At 51.9% G+C, this 24,841-nt stretch overlaps 1 protein-coding gene across 1 annotated transcript in view; it reads left to right on the forward strand.

The window, feature by feature from the left end:
* Window positions 1-24,841, forward strand: part of CaMKII (Calcium/calmodulin-dependent protein kinase II) — a 130,229-nt gene that overhangs the window by 43,667 nt on the left and 61,721 nt on the right. Inside the window, 1 exon segment of the mRNA XM_077649803.1 lies at window positions 7,254-7,313. Within this exon segment, the coding sequence (XP_077505929.1) occupies window positions 7,254-7,313 (60 nt within the window).

Consider the following 24,841-nt stretch of genomic DNA (forward strand, 5'->3'; position numbering starts at 1 on the left):
TCTTTTTTTTCGCATGGGTCCTCATGGCCAACGATCTGTCGAAATTGCCGCTTCCACGTGGTCATCCCGGTCGTTGAATCTTCGCTTTAATCGCCGGTGTGGATCGCGTTCATAACAATGATCAGTTTACGGGAGCAAGAGGTCAATTTCATTGTCAGAGAGAGAGAAAAAAACTAGCTTTTCTGTCACGAAATTCTAGATTTTAGCAACATTGTTTAGCCCGCCTTCGTTTTCGCGTTTTTTAGTCAATCATCGCTCTTTTTACCAGTTTTTTTCGTGTTCTTTGGCTTTATCCTTTTTACCCTCATGTCTACTGGTCATGTTCCTGGCGGCATTTCAGTATTCAGTGTGTTTCGCCCCTCCTCTGATTGCGGTTTTAGTATTTTTACTTTTTTTTTGGCAATGTTCTTTGTTGGCTTTTAGAATATTCTCGCCATAAAGAAATTTGATTTTGTCCTTGCAACCTTCAAGTTTTTCCCCTTGCTTATCTTTGGGGGTCTGTTCACCTTGGCACTGATGCATTCTTGTTTGTCCTTTGAAGAAACAAAAAGAAGTTCATTGTTGTGTGTGTGGATGGGGCGGTAGGTCTGGAGATATCACCCGAGCTGCAGCTCGCTGCCTTATCAGAGCTTCGATTGGATAAAAATGTTAGTTGGATTGTGGTCATGACGTTTCTTTAGCTTCAGTCACGCACCTGTCTGTCCAGTTTTTTTTTTCCCTGTGGCGGTGGGTTTTGTCTGTTTTTGTTTTCCTTCTTTCCGGTTGCCTTAAAAGTTGACAGTGCAGTGCTCCGTCCTGTCGTTCTCCTTGTCCTTGTGTTCAGTTCTTTCTTGCGCTGGGACCTGCATGCAACGCTTTAATTGTGAGCAGAGCGATTTGGTAGTTCCTTCACGTGTTCTACTTTATAAAGTGCGGATCAGTGAACCACAGCGAGGCGCTGAAACTAAGTCGGCGAAACAGTTGGGCACCGAAGCCGGCGAGCTGGGAATTCGCGCCTGTGGAAGCGACCGCGTAAAAACACCCAGCGAAATGGCGATGCTTTTCTCTCACCGGTATTCGCTGGCCAAAGCGAGGTCTCATTCATATACCCTGAACTATTCCGCGTCTCTGGGTTGTTGTCCTGCCATGAAATCGAATGTATGGAATGGCTGGCTCAGTGGTTATGGTGCTTAGTTTTGGCGCGAAAGACGCGGGTTCGATCCCGGCCGCGGCGGTCGAATTTCGATGGAGATGAAATTTAGAGGCCCGTGTACTGTACGATGTTCAGTGCACGTTAAAGAACCCCAGGTGGTCGAAATTTCCGGAGCCCTCCACTACGGCGTCCCTCACAGCCTGAGTCGCTTTGGGACATTAAAACCCCATCAACCAAACTAAATATATCGAATGATGTAGGGTTTGAGGCATTCCCAGGTTCCCTTTGCGTGAGAGTCGCTAATTGGTCGGCTGGTAGTACGTCGGCGCTTGCGAACAGCATGACGTTGCACTTTTTCGTCTGACTAGTGAACTTCCATTTTGAGCTGCACCGGTCATTTTCGTATGCGCATTCCCATTTCTGTTTGCTTTGTTCGAGGCCACTTTTGCGTAGCATGCGGAAACACTCGCTGCTCAACGCAGCAGCCTCCGCCTGCTTGAGTCATCCTTTCTTTTCTGACTGCTTTTTGTTTGTGATGTTCTTTCAGGCTGCTGGCATATGGCGTGTCGGGAAGGGATGTGGTGGCATACCCTGGGACAGGTTTTTCGAAACTCTGGCCGGAGGGCCGCATTGCACGCCGGAATCTCCGCGGGCCCTGCAAGCAAGAAAAAAAAAAAAAACTCCGAGGGCCTAATAAATGCACGCTAAGCACGCGACTAATTGAGAGTTTTTTCTTTCGCGATTTTTTAAATTTTCGTGTTAAACTGATCACAATCTTGAGAGCAATAATTGTGTCACGGAATGCTCAGAGTGCAAACAGGCATATATGACTGGGCGAACTAAAGCAAACTGTTGCAGCGTATTATGCTTCAGTTTTGCGGTTTCGCTAAGTTTTTCCGTAAACTTAGGCCGGCCTATGTTTTTGTGCACGTGACGCTCTAAAACTTTGCCACTTCTCGCGTATCTCTATAGTTTTACAAAAGTTGATTGCTTTTGTTAATCAATTCGGTTCGAGCAAAATGAATACTTTTGTTGCTCTATAAGCCTCTGGTTATACAACACGGTTTCAGATTAAGTCCCGTAGCGTTTTTTTTTTTGCGTGAAAACCGACTCTCAATGGTTTAATTATGCAAAGTTTGAACTTGGTAAAGTTTCTTTTTGTTTGTTTTAGCACGCTTGATGGGACGAAAGCCTCACTTCGAATAAGCAGAAAGTTGGAATTAAGCGAGTTTGAATTAATGAGATTCCACTTGGCGCTCGCGCTAGCTTGGACGGGGGATGCGCGCGTGTATTTGCGTGCGTGCGTACCAGCAGGGACAAAGACAAGTGTGGCCCTCAGATACTGCAGTTCGATCGAAATTAAAATCGATAATTGTATTTTGATGCGTCTCCTCCGGGCTCTCCGTTGCCCCGTTCCGCGTCAAGCGAACTGTCTTTCAGTGGTTGTGGCGGCCCCTGGAATCCGCTTACTTGTCAGGACGAACGTTCCTGTTTCATATTACGATTCCCCGTTTTCCAATTATACCGCTCTTATTTGTCCTTGCACCGGTGATGGCTGCTGAGCTGCCCCGTGAAATGCCTGTTATATGCACTTGTGTGCCGTCCGCGGGATATTTTTTCGATTCTGCCAAACGCACGTCTTTGTATTCGGTTGGATCTTTATATGTCGTACCGACGCTGGTTTTCGGCGGCAGTGTTCGCGCGGTGCGCGTGCTTGACTGCGAGATGTTACAATTGGTTTCTCGTTACCCGTGGGATGTTCAGAAAAAGCGTGCGGTAACTTGAGTGCTTAGCGGAACGTTGGGCCACTGATTTCGACGCGCTCCGGCTATAGATTTTGCGCGTGTAACCGGTCCAGACTCCCTTCCGTGCGATCGGTGCATTACATATGACCTGGGGTCTGTACTTGCGTAAGGCTTTGCGGTGGAGCGAAGCCTGCGCTTTGAAATCATTGGAGCTGCCACACATTCGCTTTGTTTGTGGCGGCAGTGGTGATTTCGGTAATTTTCTGCGCCAAAGATGGAAGTGTGTGTATGCGATTCTGCACTTCGTGCGTGGTGCTTGCTCGTCAGTGCCTGTTCGTGTTGGGGGACTAGTGAACGTTGCAGTTTGACTTGCAGGACGATAGCCTTTTACTCCACTGCCTCCCGTCTTTCTATTTTTTTTTTAAAAGCAGCGCCTCTGCCCTTGCGCTTCTAAAAATCGAGCACACGATTGGTGCTCGACACGCTGGCCTCTCCGTGCGGGCCTTTGGCTGCTGTGGATGTGCGGGCTCGCAGCGCGGCTGATCGCTCGCTCTGTGCGGGTACCGCGTAACGAGGCTCGGTGCTCTGCGGGCGGGCTTCCGCGCGACCGCCGGCGCGGGGGAAATGCGGCGGGGGTCCGAGCAGCGCTCGCGCACGTGACGCCGCTATTGTTGTCGGTGTCGCCTCCGGGCAAATGTATGCGTGCCTACAGCCCGGGTTCTCGCTTGGCGGGCCTCTTTCATCAGCCTCGCTCTTCGAATTGCAGTCCGCGGCAGTGCAGCAGTTGCCGTGACGAATGCACTACCTGTACTGCGAACGCCGCCTGGCGCCGAGCGCTGCTGGTGCTGATGCAGTCTGCCGCGAAAAATGCCTCTGCGCATCTTTTGCGCAGGAGACGGGACTAGTCGTACGCCCGTGCGTAAAGTATGGGCATTCAATCATTGCTTAATCTGCAGTTATCTCTGACAAGTAGCGTTCTTTTTCGTTTTATAACTACAGTCCGATACAACTAAAAAATGCAGCCGTGAATGCCCCTCAAAAGGAAGCCCTTCAGACAATGGCGGCGACCGGTTCTCATGAGGCCGCCGCGGTGGCTGAGTGGTTATGCCGCTCAAATGCCGGCCCGAAAGACGCGGGTTCGATCCCGGCCGCGGCGGTCGAATTTCGATGGAGGCGAAATTCTAGAGGCCCGTGTGCTGTGCGATGTCAGTGCACGTTAAAGAACCCCAGGTGGTCGAAATCTCCGGAGCCCTTCACTACGGCGTCTCTCATAGCCTGAGTTGCTTTGGGACGTTAAACCCCTGTAAAACCAAACCAAACGGTTCTCATGACGTCATGGTTAATCCACTGGCGTGAAATCGCAGAGGACAGGAGCGTGCCTCCGTGAAATGAAGTTAACCGCGACGTCATGACAATTGGTCGGCGCCATTGTAGGCCCTCCTTTGAGGGGTATTTTCCGCTGCGTTCTTGAGTCGTATTCGGCTATAGCCAAAAGTCAATCTCAGCTTTAGTAGAGATATGAGCAGAAATTCGCACTTTTGCGCGAAACGGTTATTCTCTTTCACATTGCACACGGGAGTAAAAGATTACAGTGACCGAGACTGCTGAGGGCGGAATAAAATGGCTTTTTGTGGTCGCTGTTTGGTCCAGAAGGTTTCGGAAAACTGTGCTCGGGTTTCGCGTGCGCTTTCGTGGCACGCGGTCGCCTCGGCTACCTCGATTTCGTTTCCTTAATATCTTTCGTCGGTGGCCTACCTGATCGACTGCATCTGTCTGGAAAGAGCGCCATTTTTTTTATATCTTTGTAAAAATATCCAGAGAACAATTTCTTACACCTTGAGCTTGGCGCATGATAGCCTTAGATGCTTATGCGCCATTAAACCCAACACAATGCATCTGCCTGGAAAGAGGGCAGCCTTGTCAGCGGTGCACTGACGAAACAAAGAGAACCATGCATGGGTAGCAGAGGCGCGGGACGGGCGCCGTTCGGCCCAATACGCGTGAGCTGCCGTGGCCTCGCAGTACAAGACGGTCGCCGCCACAGTCGCGGGAGTAATGGCCTCTGGCCTATATGTGTGCGACTCTCGATGCGCCTGTGTTTGTCCAGACCTGCAGCCACCCGGGGGTCCGGGTTATTTGCTTGCCAAAGCGGCTGTCTAGCGCGGCTGGAGTCGAATGCCCGGCGCCGGTTGGGTCCCGTGTCTGCTCCCGCGCTCGATAGCGGGAGGGAGGGAAGGAAATAAATTAAGGCGCGCCACCGTGGGCCCCGCGCGCAGTAAATAAATGAAGTCGTCGGCCAGCCGAAATTGGTGTCGCGGGGAGCAGTCACGTTTCTCCCATTTCGCCGCCTCTTTTGTTTCTTTTAGCGCGTCCGTCTGGCCCGTGTTTCAATCAGCCCCCCCCCCCCCCCACCCCCCCCCCCCCCCCACCCCCCGCGCGCCTTTCGACGCGCGTGCGCTATACCTGCCGCCGCCCCCTCAATATCGTCGGGGAGGAGCGCGTTTTACCGGAGGTGTCGCCACCTGGCAGATTGATTCTCGGGTTTCAGCGATGCTTTGATTAGGGGCTTCGCCGCCGAACACGTTTCAGCGGGCCTGAATGGAAGGCGAGAGCCCCGGAACGTGTGTTGTTCGCGCGCGCGTAAGTGGTCGGTCTTTCCCCCCTGGTTCACTCGGTGAAACACGGATGGCCAGTGCGTCCCCCCCCCCCCCCCCCCCGTGTCTCCGCCATCGTTCCGACGGAATAAATCTCGTTCGTACTCGGGCAGTCCCGGAAGGCGCTCTCTGGTGGGCATTTAGGAGAGTATAGAGGACCGTTAACACGTGTGTGTGGCACCTATTGTGCAGCTGCAAAAGTATGGATGCGGGAAACATTCTCCTTTTTTTTTAGAACTGTACTCTACTTTCGTCGTTGCATTCGCTCTTTCGTGTTAGCATAGTTTCGAAATTGTCGTCTGATGCTAATTGTACGTTTTTTTCACCTACTTTCATTTGACGATGCTTTTTGCTTTAGTTATCATTATTTGTGTCTTACATTATGAAATTAAACATATATTCTGTCGACGCGCGCGTTGTACTTCGTGCTGCTGTTTTTGTGGCATCTCGGGTGGCGTGCAATTGTAGTTGGGTGCGTTTACATTACAGGAACCGTTGTCAGATGCCGGCCTCGGCACATTTCGCCTTTCGTGGTCTCTTTTTGGAGCAGTTACACACACTCTACACAGAAAGGAGTGAAAAGGGAGTAAGCTGTCCTCTCAACACACTCTCTTTTATAAAAGAGAGTGCGTTTTTTACTCCCATATAGGCGTGTTCGTGTTTACGAGTGTACAGGAGGTTACCCGCGCTACAAGTGCCTCGACTTAAAACGAACGAGGAACGGTCCCGCACACTACGCGATTGAAATTGAAGCAGGTGTGCTTTTAACGAAACGACTAGAGTACTTTGCAACCGCCCCTAGATCGTTGAAATATTTCGATTAGACGTAAACTCTCAGTGCATGGTGCGAGTTCCGCAGTGGTATAGTTCCCCTTTTTTAATGATGCTTTTATGGTGAAGTTGATGATGATAGGGTGAGTCAGTTTAGCCGACTTGGGAGCAACCGCTGACTCCTTTGCCCTATAGCTCAGTGGCTTAGGCGTTTGGCTACTGATCCCAAGCTCCCGGAATCGTTGTGCGGTCGCATTTCGATGGCAGCGTAATTAAAAAAAAAAAAAACGCCCGTGTGCTGTGCGTTGTCAGCAGTAAAGAACCCCAGGTGGTCTGTAAATTGATCCATGCAGAGCCCTTCACTACGGCGTCTCGCGTAGCGCATGTGTCGCTTCGGGCCATTGAACCCCATAATTTAATTTCCTTTGCCCTGTCACCGTAAATTTGATCGCGAGTGGTTGCAGTGGATTGCGAACGCACTTTTGCGTCACACTGTGGTTCATGGGTTCGCATTCATTATCGGGGAAGCCGTTGCTTGGTTGGGCGTATAGGAAGCCTAAAAGAGCGTGCGTATATAGGAAGCCTAAAAGAGCGTGCGTATATAGGAAGCCTAAAAGAGCGTGCTTTGTTGGCATGTCTCGTTCGTGTGTCATTTGCGAGGAAGGCCTGCAGCTCCTCTTTTTGCGGCCATACAAGTGCATCTGCCTTTTTTTTTTTTTACGGTCATGCAAGTGAAATCAGGGGGGAAGGTGGGAGGGGGGAGTATAATTTTTCATAAATAAGTCGCCCAAAGAGCAGCAAGAGACATCCGGTTATTCGTGAAAAAGCTTGAGAGATTTAACGCGATTTTTCGGTGCTCTGGGCAGAGAGAGAAAAAAAAGTGTTGCCGAATGCTTGCAGTGCCTGATCCTATTTTATCCCCCCCCCCTTCTCTCTCTCTTTCCACCGCAGACTTCCAGAAGTTGGAGCGCGAGGCGAGGATCTGCCGAAAGCTGAACCACCCCAACATTGGTGAGTGACAGCCGGCGCTTCTGCGGCCTCCGAGGCTTAATTACGGCGGCGAGCGACGCACCGCGCTGCAATATGCGCTCCTCTATCTCTCTCTCCCTCCCTCCGCTTTCCCCCGCCCCTCTTCTGACGGGCCGCAATTAACGGTTCCTGCGGACGGGATGTGCGCGCCGTGCGCGGCTTCTGCATTCAATATACTGCACTGTGCGCGCGGGGTTTCATCGTGTGCCGTGTCGCAAGCGCGGCGCGTTTCAAAGGCCGGCGGTTGGCGCGACTCTATCTGGGAGCACCGGTCGCGGCTGTCCCTCTTCAAAGGCTTGCGTTCGCCCACCAAAGGATGAGGAGGAGGGGGGGATGGAAGCCGGTGGAAACCAAAGGACGCATACGAAATTTCGCCCGCCTTCCGTGTGCGTGAAGTTGACATAATGCCTCCATTACACGTATGCATGAATTCTGCGCTGGCACTGACAGTGGCGCCAGGTGTTTGGGGTTGTCTGATGGAAGGCGCTGCAATAACTTGTAAGGGGCCCAGAAACGCATTCCGTCCTGTTCGCATTCAGGGCGGAAAGTCGTGCTAGTTGGTTTTTCGTCGTATATAATAAGACTAGCGCTTCAGACGGGGTGAAAAAAACGCGTCTACGAGTCTGGCCCCTTTTCACTCGGTATTTCTGGCACGTTGCTGCAAGCATATACAGAGTAGCGAGTGCATTTTCCCTTATGCTCGACCCAGTGGTGTTTCTACATTGTTTTTTTTTTTTTTCATTCGCCCGTAAAGGCGCGCTTGTACCTTGCAAGTAGAAACGAGCCAGGGATGGAATGTTACGTTTAGAGGTTGGATTGTTCGGTTTAAAGCGAATAAATAAATAAATAAATGAATAAATAAATAAATAGACCCATAATAGCACGCCTTATTCATTTTTTTTGTTAATTTGACTTTAACCGCTAAATGTCAGTATTCTAGGAATGCGCGCCGAATTACACTCGCTGAGCAGAGAAAATTGGACTGAGACAGTGGGAGCGCTGGAATTACGTAACGAGGCTGCGCGTTTTCGGGCATAGTTCTGCACTCTCAAGACAGACGCCGGTGCCGATCGGTAGGCCCCACGTCAGACTGGCCAAGCTGCTCAGAGTTATGGCTATAGGCCAGTCCCGAGCTTCCTATAGGCCACGGCTTCAGCGGCGAGAAAATACACGCGATGCTAAGAGCTGCGCAATGTGAAATGGCCTCAGCAATCACGTGCATTCGGAGTGCGTCTCCTTAAGCGGTAATAGACGCAGGAAATCGCGATGTGAGTGTGCCCTCCGTGGAAATTAAAAGCCAGAGGAAGCCTGTGTCACCCATTCGCGAGGACTGAAGCGCCTATAAAATATGTTCCCGCATCTAGAGAGAGAGAGAGAGAGAGAGAGAGATTTGTTAGCCGCCTTGTTCAGGGCTCCAATTTAGACTCCCAATTGCTCACGTTAATGGCGGCTGTTGTGGCTTTCAGAGTGGGAAAATTAAGTGCCTAAACAATGGGGTAGTGAGCCATGCACTCCTTTGGGGAATAGGGACAGGATTGCTTCGGGGTGGAACGTATGGAGGCCCGTCAGTGTATATAGTGAGATAAACACTTTGTGGTGTATGCACATATAAGGAGCGTGACGTGTGGACAAAACAAGGGAGGATCGGCCCCAGAAATTATTAGTTGCACGGCGCGAGCAGGGCAGCGAGTGGCATCGGTTTGTACATACATGCACCTGCGAGGTTGGAGAGGAAATAGTAATAATAATAATTGGTTTTTGGGGGGAAGGGAAATGGCGCAGTATCTGTCTCATATATCGTTGGACACCTGAACCGCGCCGTAAGGGAAGGGTAAAGGAGGGAGTGAAAGAAGAAAGGAAGAGAGAGGTGCCGTAGTGGAGGGCTCCGGAATAATTTCGACCACCTGGGGATCTTTAACGTGCACTGACATCGCACAGCACACGGGCGCATTAGCGTTTTTCCTCCATAAAAACGCAGCCGCCGCGGTCGGGTTCGAACCAGGGAACTCCGGATCAGTAGTCGAGCGCCCTAACCACTGAGCCACCGCGGCGGGTGAGAGGAAAGCCGTTAGCCGGCGATTTGTTCTGTTGAGTGTTTTTAGAGCGAGGAAAGAAAATTCGTAGAGTTGCGAATGTTATATCAGGGGAGCCATACCCCACGAATGCTGGCTTACACTGACAGAAATTGCATAGCGACTTAACTCAGCTTGCGTTTGGAAAAAAAAAAAGGGAGTCGTCTGTGGAGTTTCGCCTCACCATGGCAGTTCTTTCCATTCGCATGCCCCACGTCTGAATCAACGCTTTCTCATCTATTTCCCCGCCACCAGGAAGCTGCGGCTACTTTCAAATACTTTAGTAGAATGCGTTTTAGAGCAGATTTAGTAGAATGAGGAACCTTTACGGGCGGGGGGGGGGGGGGGGGGGGGGGGGGGGTCTGTTACCAGCTCAGAATCGAGGGAATCACACGCAACTCATTGCGAATCATATCGAGCCCCTTTGCCCGGCCCTTCGCACCAGCGAAAACATTTCAGCATTTTGTTAACGTAGCTTCAAGACGTCGGCTTCCTTGAAAGAGTATATCCTTTGTATGGGAATCTGAAGAGTTTACTAGCTATATATGTCGTTCGGCTGCTGAGCCCAATGACGCGGGGTCGGCTGGCGCGTTTCGATGGAGGTGGGATGTAAAAGATGCCGGTATGCCGGTACATCGTTTGCTCCGTTCCAAGTGCTTCCCTGGCACATTCAAACATTGCTATCATAGTTTTCGGATAAATATATATAGCTCAGGAACGATGTTACTTGTATGTTTGCACGCTGAAGAGTTAGAAGGGCCGCCAATTTTCGCTTCGTGGTTTTTCTGCCGCCAGAAATACAGAGAAAACATGGAAGCAGGAAGCTGTCCTGTAGTAGTGGGACACTTGCAGGGCCATGACAGCGCAGTTCTTATCACGCACCAAGCCTGCATTGCCAAAGAGGTGATTGGCCGGGATTAGAAGGCTCTGTGTTAATATGAAGCGCTGTTGGTTAACAGACACGGCTGAACGCGCATGACTAACGGACATATTTCGAGGGCGAAGAGTTTTGTGGCTGACTGTGATGACAAGCTTTATTACGGCCTATCTGTTATCTACGGAAAGATGGGGTGGGATGATATGATGATTTCATTCGAATTCCATTTAAATCTGATTCTTCTTACACTTTTTTTACTGCCCCCATATGCCCTCACTGTCACTGGAATCAGACGGCCGGATGATAAAATATCGAAAGCAAAGGATTTTATCACAGCGGCCTTACATTCATGAAATGCGTTCTATCCGCTGCTTACAAACGGAGATCGCAAGGCGCGCGGTTGAAAACAGGGCGAGGTAAAGGCTTTCCACCTGTGCGCGCGGTTAGAAGTCTGTTAGTATCTAAAGTAGCGCGTGGTTAATAAAATTTTTCATCACGAAGAAACGCAAAAGGGCCCACCTTTATCGGATAAAACTCCACCGATATAGGGACTGGTAAACTTTTCTAGCCAGTAGTCGCTGCTGGGTCTTGCGTCGTATATATGCCTGTAGTGCTAAAAGCAGTTAACTGCCCTTCTGGTTTTGTCAATCGCCGTTTGTACAAGAGTCCTCATTCCAAAACGCGCCTACGCGATCCGCTTGCACGCCGGCTGTCTTCAAACGCCCGCAGACGGCGATTCCTTGCTTGTCTCTCGTTCATTCCTTTACGCGCCGGAGGAAAGAAATGGCGTTTCGCTCACACGAGTTTTCTACTATCGACAAAACACGCGCGAGTTCATCGTGAAGATTTAAAACAAGCGTAATTCTGGTTAAATGGCTGTCCAAAGGAGTCCTCCGTAACGCCGCTTTACTGTCGGACTTTTAAGGGGCCGCCTAAATTTGTGCCTGAATAGACCGCGTCGAGACGCGAAGGCTGTTCCTGGGTGGCTGCAGGAAGCGGTCCTCTTTGGCCTGCCGCTCGAGGCTAGCTAAGCAAGCCCTTAGAGCCGAGCAATTCATGATTGGCTCGCTTATTTTCCCGCTCCTGCCTGCGCGCTTTATTATACTATTTTGTCCTCATTGGACGAAGTGTTCCCGCCTTATCGTGTTTGAATAGTTGGTGCTTGGGCATGTCGTCGCCTGAGGGAGCTTAAATGGTGCGCAGGGCGCACTAAAATGTTTCATCTTTCGCGCGGGCCAAGCGCGCTTACACGTATTTAGGCGTTCGGTTGGTCGGTCGATGCCAGGCTTGTTCGCTTGGTGCCAACGCCTCCAGCGGGTCGAATCGAAAGTCCAGTCGACGCAGGCACGTCTTGCGCACTGTTGGACGGGTCTAGTGCGCCAACCCAGCCCCTCGCTGACGGGTCGATCCAACCCGCTTCGACCTTACTTCGACCCGACTCGCTAGCGCTCGTACACGCCCAGCAGGCAAATTCCATCTCGACAAGCTGGCTACACTTTCCCTCTGGCACGCGTAAACGTGGCCGCAGTGCAAGAAAGCGGAGCGCGGGACCCCGCTTTGTCTTCGCGCTCCTTTTCTCCCCGTTGCGAGAACGCACTGTCAGACGTCTTTGTATCGAACCCGGGAAGGGGTCGGTGGGAGAGCAATAGAAAGAGGGGAAAAATTGTTATGCTATCGCGTTGTTCGATGTAAGCGAATAGCGCATTTGGACAACGTCGCAGGAGGGCGACAGGCGCGTTTGCAGAAGTCGCCATTTCGAAAAATTGATTTGCACTTATAGTCTGCGCGGGAGCGAAGATTTAGAATGTTGTCGCTGTGCTGTCACGTTCATCGCGTCAACGACCAAGTATTTCTCGACGGCATTGATCGAATAGCCTTCTGCGCGGGTCAGCCTTTTTATATAGGTCCGCCCGTACCGTCGCGCATACATTGCACGTCGACTGCTCATTCTTTGCGGTCGCCATTGCTGGCGCGGCTATAGCGGTGACGTCTGCGTGCGTGACTTTCGCTGCAGGAGCGTTGGGTCAGGATAGGTAAAAGAAACGTAGCTATTTATGCGGAAGGGAAGCGACGATCGAATGTATTCGCTGGCGACGGTGACCCGCACGCCAGCGGGGCTGCATGGCCGTCTGTTCCCGGCACGGGCGGTAATGACTGGAAGGTCTACTATATACCTGGCTGATCGATTCCCCGCAAATTGTCTTCTGCGATTGCATGACCTCATGTACCCGAGTTTGAGCACCGATGGGAAAAAAAAAAAAAAACTCCTGGACGCAGCTGCGCGTGTTATGGTGAGGGAAATCGTCGCGGGTTTCTGGAAGTTCGTTTTTCGGTCACTGAGCTTGCAGCCGTTGTGTAGTGGTGTGCGCGTATTCTCGGCTGAGGTTTTACTTCCCGCAGTTTGTCGGGGTATTCGAGGTATGTCCGAATTGTGCTGCTCGCGTGCGCGTGTTGCTGTCGTTATCGCGTGGGCTTCCAGAACGGCCCCTGCTGCTGCCGAGACACACACACACACACACACACACACACACACACACACACACACACACACACACACACACACACACACACACACACACACACACACACACACACACACACACATATATATATATATATATATATATATATATATATATATATATATATATATATATATATATATATATATATATATATATATTCGGTGACTGTTGGCTCCCTTCATAAATAAATATATATATATATATATATATTGCCGCGACCGCTGTCGCTGCTGGGTACGCACCTGGCAGATTGCGTGTTTTTCGCTTGAGAGCGAGCATGTCGCGGGTGGCCCTGACGTCATTTCCAATACGTACTCCCTGCGCGTCGCCATTTTGCTCGCTCGACTGTTCCGCGCGCCTGGCGCAAGCACGGTGGAAAGTGGCAGCCCGAGATTTCTGCGCCTGTCCGCAACAGTCTAACGATGCGTTTACTCGATGCGCGATGGGAAGGAGCCGTGTGGCATCGAAACTGTGGAGCAGCAGACTGCTTTCTTTCTTTTTTTTTTGTGGATGTCGAAGGAAATGGCGAACAAATTCCGGGCCATCTTTTTCGGGACGTTTATTGCGCAGTTACAACGGGGAGCTTTCGAGCCCACTCTTAGCGTATAGGGTATGTCGTCGCTGCTTTCTTACCGGGGTCTCCAAGCCGCCGCGGTGGCTGAGTGGTTATGGCGCTCGGCTGCCGGCCCGAAAGACGCGGGTTCGATCCCGGCCGCGGCGGTCGAATTTCGGTGGAGGCAAAATTCTAGAGGCCCGTGTGCTGTGCGATGTGAATGCTCGTTAAAGAACCCCAGGTGGTCGAAACTTCCGGAGCCCTTCACTACGGCGTCTCTCATAGCCGGAGTCGCTTTGGGACGTTAAACCCCCATAAACCAAACCTTACCGGGGTTGCCAGTGCGCATGCGCAGGTGGCACCTGCACACTGACGACCCCGGTAAGAAAGCAGTGTAGGTATACACGCTATGCTAAAACTGTTCGAGCCGTTACAACAGCCAGCGGTTGACGTCAGGTTCGCCCTGTGTATTTGCAGTTCAACAGCACGCTCACCTAATGCGGGCGTCACTGTCCTAGCTGCGTGCATAGTGACGTAGTGGCGTAACTGCGTTACGTTCTCCATTTCGCGGCTGGCCGTGTGTAGAGCGCGGCGAGTGCGCAGTAATCACGTACGCCGCCCATGCCACGCCGGCTTAGCGTCCAATATATATGGGTCGCGCCGGCGAAATTCGCGCAGCGCGAGCCCAGGAACGTGTTCCGCGTGAGAACAGAAGCGCGCGTCGGAGGCCGTTTTATGCACCGGAGTCGGCGGCGTGGTTCGTTGCGCGCCCTCTTTTTTTTTTTTGCACGCCGTATGCTTAAGCGGGCGTTGTATGCAGAGTGCCGAGGCGCGCATAAGCCGCTCGGCGTTTCGACAGGCACGGGTCGCATCGATTCGCCAACGCGGCAGCAGGCACCGTGGCCGCCTCTGGCCGCGCCGCCGTGAGGAGGACGCTGTCTGCTAACGGGGACAACGCGGCGGGACAGTTTAATTACGATTCTATTCCGTATCGTTTTTTTTTTCGCGCGAAAGCTCTACTGCACGACCAAAGCTGCAAGAGCCGGGCCGTCGCTGAAGCCTTGACGTTGAATAAATAAATAAAATAAATATTGCCGTGACTGGGATTCGAACTCGCGGTGGCGTGAACAGATCACCTTCGCTTGTCACTGCACGAGAGCGCTGTGCATGCTATCGCCGCAACCGATCACGCCTAGTGTTAAACTGCACCACACTCTCGCGCTGTGCATTGCACGTCGCTGTCTTCGTCAACTTCCATCTGCGGGCGCGAACAGATTAACCTCCACCAGAGCCTAGAAACCTGAGTCTAATGTCGTCGCCAGACGTGCCGACGGCCCGGCAAAGCAAAACCATGAGCCAATCAGGATAAACACATGCTTTCGCCCCTCTACTCGGTTCAACTACGTTAAAACGCTGCCATTTTTTATCGATGTCGTTATCCACAACTCCCCCGTCCACATGCTGGCCATAGCAGTAGTGAGAGGGTTCCTATGCTGCTCTTGCTGTCACGTGGTCTCGGAGGAGAGCGAAATGTCCCAGTTATGCCTAGTCTTCCTATACTATAAATATATATGCGCCCGTATATACAGGAACACTATAGTTATGCTGGCCCGGCCCTGCTGCGGCTCAGAGGCGGTTGTGTTCTTCACTCGCGTTTTCAGTGGGGTGCAGCGCTTAGCCCTTCCGCGTCGAGAGAGCTGCAGCTTTTGCAGGGCCGTAGGGTCCTTTAGAACAGGGTGACTATACATCGGTTAGGGGCACAGGGGAATAGCGGCCGCCAGTGCGCAGGCGCAGGACAGTAACCGGAGGGAGGGCCCGCACAGTGGCGCCCGGCTGCTCCCCTATGTCCCTAACCGATGTATAGTCACCGTATTCTAAATCTCTCCAGTGTCTGCTGACGCGATGCACGACGGAAGCTGACAGTCCCAGAAACTACACTATACCCCAAACCAAGGAGCACAGGGGATTTTTGCGCTTCTGGGGACAGCTGTCCCCGCAGAAGCGCGCCGCCTGGTGTTCCGTTGGTGTTTTCAGCCGTGCTCCTGAGCGTTGTGCGCCACTGGGCGGCTTCGGTGATGTATATGTAGCCCTGCTGAGTGCGATGTCGCAGCATTGAATTTAGCACAATTAAAACACTCCTCCGGAGAGGGGCATGTTGAAGTAAATCTGCGGCGTCTCTCGTAGGCCCTTCTGTAGCCGCGGGCGTGAAAAAGTAAAGAACGTTAATTTTTTTCGCTCGATTCGGACGCGTGTGGTACAATGACCTCCAATAGTTATACGGCCGGGACCTCTTCGCTTAAAGGAGGCTCCCTCTCGTGCATGTTAAAGCGTGCAGGGTGGAAGGGAAGACACTATTAGCATGCAGCCAGCGATTGCCTCCATCAGTATGGGCGAGCAACACGCACTCACTTTTTTCCGAGCAGTGTTCCTCCAGACGCGTGATCTCCTGCCCTTTCGAGCGTGGTGCAGAAGAAAGTGAACTTGGTCCTCGAGTGCCAACGGAGCGATCCCTTTTCATGTGCTTGCACCTCTACGCGTCCATCGTCCGTTTCTTTGTGCGTGCGTGTGCGCGCTTTTGGCGTGTCGCGCATTCGCGGCGAGGACGCGTGCGGGCGACAGCTCATTGAACTTGCATAGAAGCGAATACCTTGCCAGCCTGTGCCTGCCTCGACTGATGCGTTGTAACGAGTTTCACCGTGTGGCGAGCACAACCCGGAAACTCCTGTTAAGTGCTGAGCCAGCGCTTCACCCGTTTGAAGTATGGAGCGGCGTTCGATCGCGCTATACTTCGAAAAGGAAAGTGCGGTTTCGCTCGGGGTCCTTATCGCGGCTGAATTTTTAATGCCGTGGTTACTGGTCGTCGTACGTTCTTTAGAAATGTGTCCAAGTGCGTCCTACTAAGCGTATATGCTTGTTGTGCAATCACGTCAGTGCTTCAGTGCTCTACGCAGCTTCGGTGAACGCGGACAGCGTGCGCAGATTCGAACGTGAGGTGGCGCGAGATTTAAGTGCATCGCCTGTGACGTCAATCGCGGGAGCGCACCGCACTGGTGGTTACAGAGAGCGCGAAGCGATCGCAGCTAAGCCTACCGTGGTGCGTTTTGCCGAGTTGCAGAGAGACTGGTTGTGGCTTGTGGCGTGGGGCTGAGCGGCTATGTGCCAGAGTGTCTGCAGGCTGTTTATGCGCCCTGTATGCACCTTAATTACAGGGCGTGGCGTTGACTGAACGTAGCGGAGCTATCCCATCTAAAAATTTACTCTGATCTTTACCTTGCCGAAGAAAAAAGATAAAAAATTGTCGCGAACGGATTATGCTCTTTAGACACTGCCTTAAAGTGACACTGAAGACAAATTGAGGTTGGCCTACACTGATAGATTACCGTGTCCTATTGACAGATAAGTTATTTCACCGAATACGCAGCTCCTATAAGCTAGAAAAGTTCATGAAAACGTCTTTTTGAACGCTTTCGGCCTTTGTGTCCTCAGATAAAGACAAGACGCTATTTTTTTTTTGAAGCCCTATACTCATGGAAGTCCTTGAAGCAAGACTGAAATATCTTTAGAAGGGCCCCCTTACTGATATGGGGTACAGTATTTTTACTTTGGGGCTTTTTTTGCTGTGGTTGAAAATGAGGACGAAGATGGCGTACGGGACCAAACCAAAATCGCCATAGATGCACATGTTCTGACTTCATTCCCCAACTACGTGCTTGAGCGGGCCGAGAGTGCTATGCATCTTTTCGACTTCACTGGACGCTAGCTTGGAAAAACTGTCTTCGTCCTGAGGTTAGTGGCAAATATAGGGCACCATTTTTTTACGTGCCCTCGTTGGAGGACGCCAGAACTCGGTGGTTAGCGTCTCGTGCAAGTAAAGTTAGGATGCATTCGTACCAGTGTTCTAGGTTTTTATGCAATGCGCTTATTAGATTGCACCTCAGACCTTATCTGTATGTGACACGGTTCGGGCGTAGATTTGCAGAAGTGGAGTTGCAGAACATGCAAAAATAGTATATTTCGAGGTAGAAAAACATTAAGCGGAATGTACGCATCTTGAGATGTAAAAGCATTAGAAGGAAAACTGGAAAACGGCTTGCTGCGCATTCGTCGCGAGTGTGGTGGGAGGCCTCGTGCGCTGCTGTTCCAGTCGTACATCTGGCGCCATCTGGGAGACGCCGCGGCAAAAAGTGGTTGTTTCGATCCGACGCCGCCGATACCGCCGACGCTGTGCTCCGATCACATCATGGCTTTCCGCTGTCGGGAAGCAGATATTTCACGGCTCTCTCCGCTGCCTGACGCGACAAGCGCACAACCACTTATCGCGCGCTCCGCGCGGCACTTGTTCGGGAGCAGTAGGCCTAAAGAGCGGAAGGCCATCATGTTCTTCACTGCACCCGCGGAAAAGACCAAGCTTTTCTGGGAGGTGACCGGTCGAGGCTGTTTGGTCCAGGAGGTTGGTCGAGGAGCCAATTTCAGCCAACCAGCAGCGACGGTGCAAGCTTGAAGGTTGAACCTGGAAACCCGAGAAAAGAAATACGTATTCGTGCTTGTGGAATGGAAGCGACAGCTTCAATGCTTTGCATGCGCGCAAATTGTTTACTCCGTCGTCACTTATGCTAAATTTAAGCAAGACGTCATTTTGGTCGCATGAAAATATTCGTGCGCCGAAGGAGGGGTGTAAAAATCCATGTGTCGAGTTGCAACCGCTGTGCAACCACTACACTCCAAATCAGTAGTTCCTTGCAGCACTACCAAAGCTGGGATGAGTGCACAGGCGAAGTTCTGACGCTGCAGATGTGGCTGCATAAAATAGGCACATGGGTATATGGGATAGCGTGCTTCGAAGTGCGCATGCGCCAAAACGCTATTTCGTACCGAGCCTTAACGTACGCTCGCGTCACATACGTAATTCCCCGATTTAATGTGCACGACTCTTGCGTACGTTCAAACATTTCCAAAATTGGCGGCCCTTTTTCAAAGCACGACTCCTCGCCTCGAACTGAATTCGTTGTTGTTACTTTCGTTTTCAAGGCATTCTCTGGCCGTAAATAGGACACTGGGCTTTCGCTTCGTCTCATCTCGTGTATAACAAAACATGTGAGCGATAAATTCGCTTTATTTTTTATTTAGAGGGACGATTCTGCAGCTTCTAGTCTTAAGAGGAGCATTGGTTTGTTGACAAAACTGGTTCCCGTTCTAACAATCAGATGGCGCCACTGGGCTGAGCTTGTCGTTTCGTCCCCGTTTGCGTGCAGTGAACTAAAAATGCGGATGCGGCGAATGACTTAACGTCTCGCAAACTGCTTACGCTTAACATACGTAATTGTGCATACCATTATGGCACGTAGACAGCGTCTATTTGGGCTCTATTCTATCCATATCTGTGTACTCAGCGAGCAGACGACGTGTCTCGGAGGAGCACGTTTAAAGGGACACTGAGGAGAAATTGAAGTTGGCTTGTATCGATAGAATACCAGCTCGATCCTGATCACACAAACGCCACTCTTACTGAAAACAAAGCTCTTGTAAGGTATGAAATAGCAAGAACCAAAATACAGGTATCGCCGCCACAGGTCAATCTCGCAAGTACAAGCGTGATGATGTCATAGGACAAGAGTCGCCACCTTGGAGGAATTTTCCTTCCTGCATGAACACCACGAATCTCTGAGGCTGACAAAGGAAGGTTGCGCGGTTCAGTATTGAAGTAAGTTTTGTTTTGAAACCGATAGTGCACTTTTATCACACAAGGAAGGCAGACAAAAGACAACCTGAATGTTGGAAGCAAAGAAAACCGATGATTGGCGGCGCCACAGGCGGCCAGGGGAGTTTCGATTTTTTATGGCGCTTCGCGTCTATGATCTTTGCGTGCCCTGTGGTTTTGTTTTTGACGCGCCTCTATTTACAAGCGCCGAAGAGCAGAGGAACTCCAGGTGCCGCTTCAAGTGCTAGTTAACCTTTGAAGGAGCCTGTTAAGGCTGGTCAGATGATCGCCACGGTCGATGAAAAACTATGATGGCACGATGGCCGGTGATCGTACACGGCAGTTTGCAGTATAAAGAGCACTTGTGTCTTCGTACGTCGGCGAAACGTTCCCGGCTTTGCCAGTCAACTTGAAACTACTTCACGGAAATTGTTTATTAGGGACGGGAGACAAGATACAAGGCAGTTAAGAAAAAGAGATTTGGAACCTGCAGAGACCGTGACTCCGCTCTCGTCCAACTCGTTTGCTTGCGGCTCCATTCAATAGCTTCGGCAGTTGGGCGGAGCTGTTCTATTCTTACTCGCGGCTAATTTAATCCATTCACAGTACACATGTGAAGGTAGTACATGCAAGTGGGCGAGAGAGCCCGATGCAGTGGACCCCGTACCTCCGGAAATGCGCGGAACCCGTTGAAGCGCCGTGCGTCGGCTTTACTTTCAAGCCGCCATCTATAAACGCGAGCGCCGTTGAGCACCTATCCGTTTTTTGTGGCAATAAATAAATAACCTGGCCCTTGCAACTGTTAGAAACCTCCTCGAAGACGCCTGCCTGGGAAACCACCCGCCGGCGCCTAACCTAACCGTGCTCCCTCAAAAGCATCGCACGCTCTGTGGGGCTGAGGTCGAACTTCGTCGTCGGGTTCGGGAACGGGATGCATCGTAACGCTGGCAAGACGCCGGTGCAAACGTAAACGAAGCGACGGTAGAGAACCCCGATAGATGCCTTCAACGTGCGGCGGCGGTAGCTTTCATTTCGGCTGCTGCCAGACCGCACCGCTAGCCACCAGAAATCAGTCTGCGTTTACGTCACGTTCACGTCACTCCGTCCTATGACGTCATAAGGGGACGCCGTGACGTCATCACAGTGCCCCGAGTTTGAATCGGAGCGGCGGGAAAAACTTTTTCAACTCCGAATGCAAATTTCTTTGAAATAAATGCATCTTTCGCTCCCGGACAAGCGGCAACAAAGCCATGAAATGCCGAACTATTAGATTTTGCTAACAAAAAAAAAATTGATAGAGTTCTCCTCACTGTCCCTTTAATGCGCTCTCCTGATTTGCGCAGGAGGTCTGTACGTTCCATAGCGCTGCAAGGAGCCTATATGAGATGAAGTCTAGGCCCTGGCGTTTTCGAGAGAGGACACGCCGCCGTTCTTCAGTGTCCGCGAATGCACCCGACATTTGTAAATTTTCGGGGCTTCCTGGCTGGTAAGAAAGCTGAATAGACCAGTAAAAAAAATTCCTGGACTGTACAAGAAAAAAAAAGTAATGGCTTAAAGAGTTAACGCCGTGTATAGGGCAATTTCAGACCAGCGCTGCTTAAGAGGCCTTTCAGTCGCGCAGATTCCTCTCATGGGAGGCGTAGCGTAAGAGACCGCAAGGGGCGCTTGACGTCGGCTTCCTTGTCATTACACCTTGGACGGGTGCAAACTCTGGCGTCCTGTTTCGTTCTGTGTTTGCTTGCAAAGGAGGAGGCTCCTTTCAAGATATCTTCCATCCTCCTTCCTGCGTGCCGCACATTCCCTCGCGATTTCAGTGCGCGTTCCGCGATTCCGACCACGGTCCCTGCTTAGTGCGGGCGAAAAAAAAAAAAAAACAAGCCTTCCGCTGGGCCGAGAGCGCAGGAATTCGTGCGCGTGCCAGTCGACGCGGCCTCCTTTGTCTGTCTCGCTGCTGCGTCTTCGCTGACGCGTGGCTGCCTGCTCGAGTTATTATGCCCGGAATGAATCTGCGCGCTCGGAAATGGCCGTAATGCGCTTTCCCCGCTTGCTCCCCGGGGCGGACAGCCCGCCAAGGGAGGGCGCTGTCCGCGGCGGCAGCTCGCGCGTGCCTGGCGTGCTGAGGACCCCGCCGCGCACTCAACTCTGCTGGCGCCGCCTCTCTGCGGCCTCCCGCGTCCCCTGCAGCCCGCGAAAAACTTTCAGCCTGGCGTGCATCGCCGGAGTTGGGAGCGATGCGAGTTTGCTGCAGCGTGTGCGGCACGCCTTCCGGAAGGAGCCGCGCCGTAACCGTGCGTTTATGCTTGGAATGCTGCGTGACAGACTCCGTCGTGGTGAACGTCGCGAAAGCTTCGCTGGCGACACCTGGCTCCGGAAACTCCGTTCGTGGCGACATCACCGGGCCGCCCCGTTTTCCTGCGCACTGCACCAGCTTTATTTGTGCTTGGACGAGCGCAGCCTCTTCATGAAGTACGTCTCGCGAAGTAAATATTATTACGCGAGGAAGAGAGCCGCCAATATGCACTGTCCGTTCGGACGCCTTTCTGAAGGAAGGAGTGCCAGAAGCGATATAGATTTTTGATGCGCTGACGCACATTAACTTAGTTACGTGTTCCGCGCAGTATCATTTTCTGTAGCTTGCAGTTTCTTTGAAACAACTTTTTCAGTGCGCTGTCAGTCCACGACAGGGGACTGACATGCGCTTCGCCCTGCATGCGCTTTCACGCCTCGCAGCGTGCCGCAATAGCCGTAACGGCGTGTGCATTGCGTGTGAACCATGTGTCGTTAAATCAAAGACGCGCGAATAAAGGCTGCCGTTGATAATGACAGAAGCGGTGAAAATAGGATAGTAGCGAGCTCGGCTGATATAACGTGCCTGACGGTTACGTGAAACATGTGCCTTCGGAATGAAACCCGCCGTTTAACGTCTGCGTGTATAGCAACACGCCTGCAAGCATTGCACGCTCAGAGTTGTTTATTTATAGCGCCTGCGAAACACTCTCTGGCAAGTTTCGCAGGTGAGCCTGTGAGTAAAGGAAAGACGCGGTAGCCATATCTCACGGCGAGGGCGTGAACCGCGCCGACGTGACTTATACGAGCGCTGCTGTTGATGTTAAAACCAGCGAAGTGGCTGGCCGCCGTCAGTTCTCGCTAAGAAATGACTGCAGCCAGAGTGGGGTAAAATGACGACTTGCGGCGTCCTTGGAGTGGCGAACGAGTTAACAGTACAACACGGAGCACCAAAAAGCCTGCAGATAGAAAAGATTCCGCCCGTCCCTTCGTGGAGGGCGAATTTGTTGCGTCTCCCGAAAGAGGAGTTGCTGTTTTCAGATGCAAGTTCGCAGGCAACACTAACTAAACAAGCAGGTTGCGTTGAACAGTCGGGGAGGCAATTATTGGGGAGCTGCTGGTTCGACTGTTCTAAAGCAATAATATATATATATATATATATATATATATATATATATATATATATATATATATATATATATATAGTATATTGCGCACATAAGGTGTATTGCGTGCTTCTCTTTTCTTTGGTTCTTCTTTACTGTAGCGTCCTGCTGGGGAAGGGTGGCGTTGGCGCAGTATGTAACGTGTACTGCACCGGATTTCGCTCACGTTGGTATTGTTGGAGGTGTCGCCTGCACTGCTTGTATTCGTTTCTCAGCCTCTGCTCGCTTCCGCTCCATTCGGCTGCCAGGAGTTGATCGACTCCTTCGGAGAATAGAGGCGGGGGTGGGGACGGAGGGAATAAAAGCGGCCGGCGTCGCCGTTTGTCGCCCCTCGGGGGGGTGCGAGAGCGACGACGGCAGCCGCTGATGGCGCTGTGGCGCGCCGTTTTCGGGGCCCGACGAGTCGTGCTGTACTGTGCACTACCCGTGGCGCATAGCAAGTGCGGTCTTCTCCGGGCCATTGCGACCGGCGCCGGGCGTCGCGCGGAATAGCGAACGAGGGGCGGCGGCCGGAAGAACTCGCCACCCCTGCCTCTTTCCACCCCGTCCCCTCTGGGCGACGACGCTTTTGCCCTGTCTGTCTGCCTTCGTTTAACAAGATGGCGGCGCGAGGAACGTGAACACACACACAAACGCGCAAAAACCCGCGTCGTGTAGAGGATTAGTTCCACTCTGTCTGCGCGCAGTTTTCTTTCCCACCCGTTAGCGCCAGTCTATTAGTCTAAGTGATTTCTGCCCAAGCGAGTTTTGAAAGCCGTTTTCACGGGCATCCTGTGCACGTCATAGCGGGAGGATAGCTGGGTTCAGGGGGGAACGGTGGCGATGGAGCTAGAGAAAGACGCTCTAATAATAATAATAATGAAACCTAAACGAGTGTGCGCTGGCCGCCAACTACAACGTGTACGGCTGCTTGCGCAAGTTTTCTTTTTTTTTTTTGGAAACGCGCGAGCCGCGATGAGGCCGAATATCCTCGCAGCCCAAGCATTAAGAGACCAGAGAAAGGGGGGGGGGGGGTTGCACTATGCTTTTGAATGTGCGGCTTGTGCATTGCGTCCCTCTCCCCTGCAAGCTGTGCCCGCTCAGGCCGCGGTAGGGAGCGCGGATGTGCACGTGCTATTTAATTGGCTCCTGTAGCGCGTGAATGGCCTCTAGCAGGTGCGTATACCTGACCGACGTTTTCTCAAAGGCGCAGGGGAGATTGACGACGCTTCTCGCACTGTGGTCAGCGTTCGCGGAGCTTCTCCAGCCGCGATATCGGCCAGCGCCTCTTTTGGCGGCTGTCGTGATTGTGCTACTGACTACTGCGATAAGACTGCCCAACACTAGCTCCTCCGCTGGCCAGCCCCGAACCGATCTCTGAGGGCAAATAACAGCTCTGTCCTCTTCTCTTCCTCCTATTTTGGCTTTTTTTGTGTTTTTGTTATTATTGGTTGGACATTTTCTCTGCGTTATGCACCACTCGCCATCAGTAAGCCCTTTGGGCAAAAAGGCGTGCTTGAAACGAAAAAGCGAACGAATGAACTAGTGAACAAACGAACAGCTTTGCCAGCGCATTTTGGGAAGCGCCAGTCGCAGAAGGGGCGCGGCTCAGACAACGCGCGCGTCATTGTGCTGCGTTTTTCTTTGTTTTTTCCTTCTCCCTCATCTTCGTCGATAGAGCGTTCCCGGACATCCGGCCTTCACCTCTCGTACATGGCTGACAGTTTATTTCGAGCGACGCGACGCAGAAAAGCAATCCTGAGGCCACAGAAGACTCTGGTGTCGATGGCTGGCTCTTGAAAGAGAGGCGGGAATGAGCCGAGAAGAGCGTTTCCGGAGCCCATCGTATGTGCTTCGGCTGTAGCATGGCTTTGTTTATGCTTTCTAGGAGACAAAGGAGACAACGACCGGGAACCCTTCGTATGTGTCTGAACCGCAAGAGTCCCCCCCCCCCCCCCCCCCCCAACCGCTCTGAGCGAACCCTTCGGCTATCTTCGCCTGCGCACGCTCCGCGGACGATGATTGCAATCTGTGGAAAGGGGGAGTGATCCAGAGTGAGGCGAGAACCCAATGGGTACTGGAACTGTCTTGGACGTCCCATGGACGTCCTAAACATCCACAGGTCGTCCAAGGGAGTTCCAATGCCCATTGGGAGGGTATACGGGCCTGCTGTGATCCACTAATTACTACGTGCTGTTCAGAAACCGGAGTCATAGGGTTTCACTTGCTCAGTTTGCGTGCCTAGCTTCTCCGCAGGCTAGAAACGAAACACCGCTTAATGTAAATGAACTGCTTGTGTGTTAGCGGTTGTGCTTGGGAAGCTGCAAACATGGATCTGCGGCGTACGCGAAACG

The sequence above is a fragment of the Amblyomma americanum genome, chromosome 1, assembly GCF_052857255.1.
Source record: "Amblyomma americanum isolate KBUSLIRL-KWMA chromosome 1, ASM5285725v1, whole genome shotgun sequence".
NCBI classification, from domain to species: domain Eukaryota; kingdom Metazoa; phylum Arthropoda; class Arachnida; order Ixodida; family Ixodidae; genus Amblyomma; species Amblyomma americanum.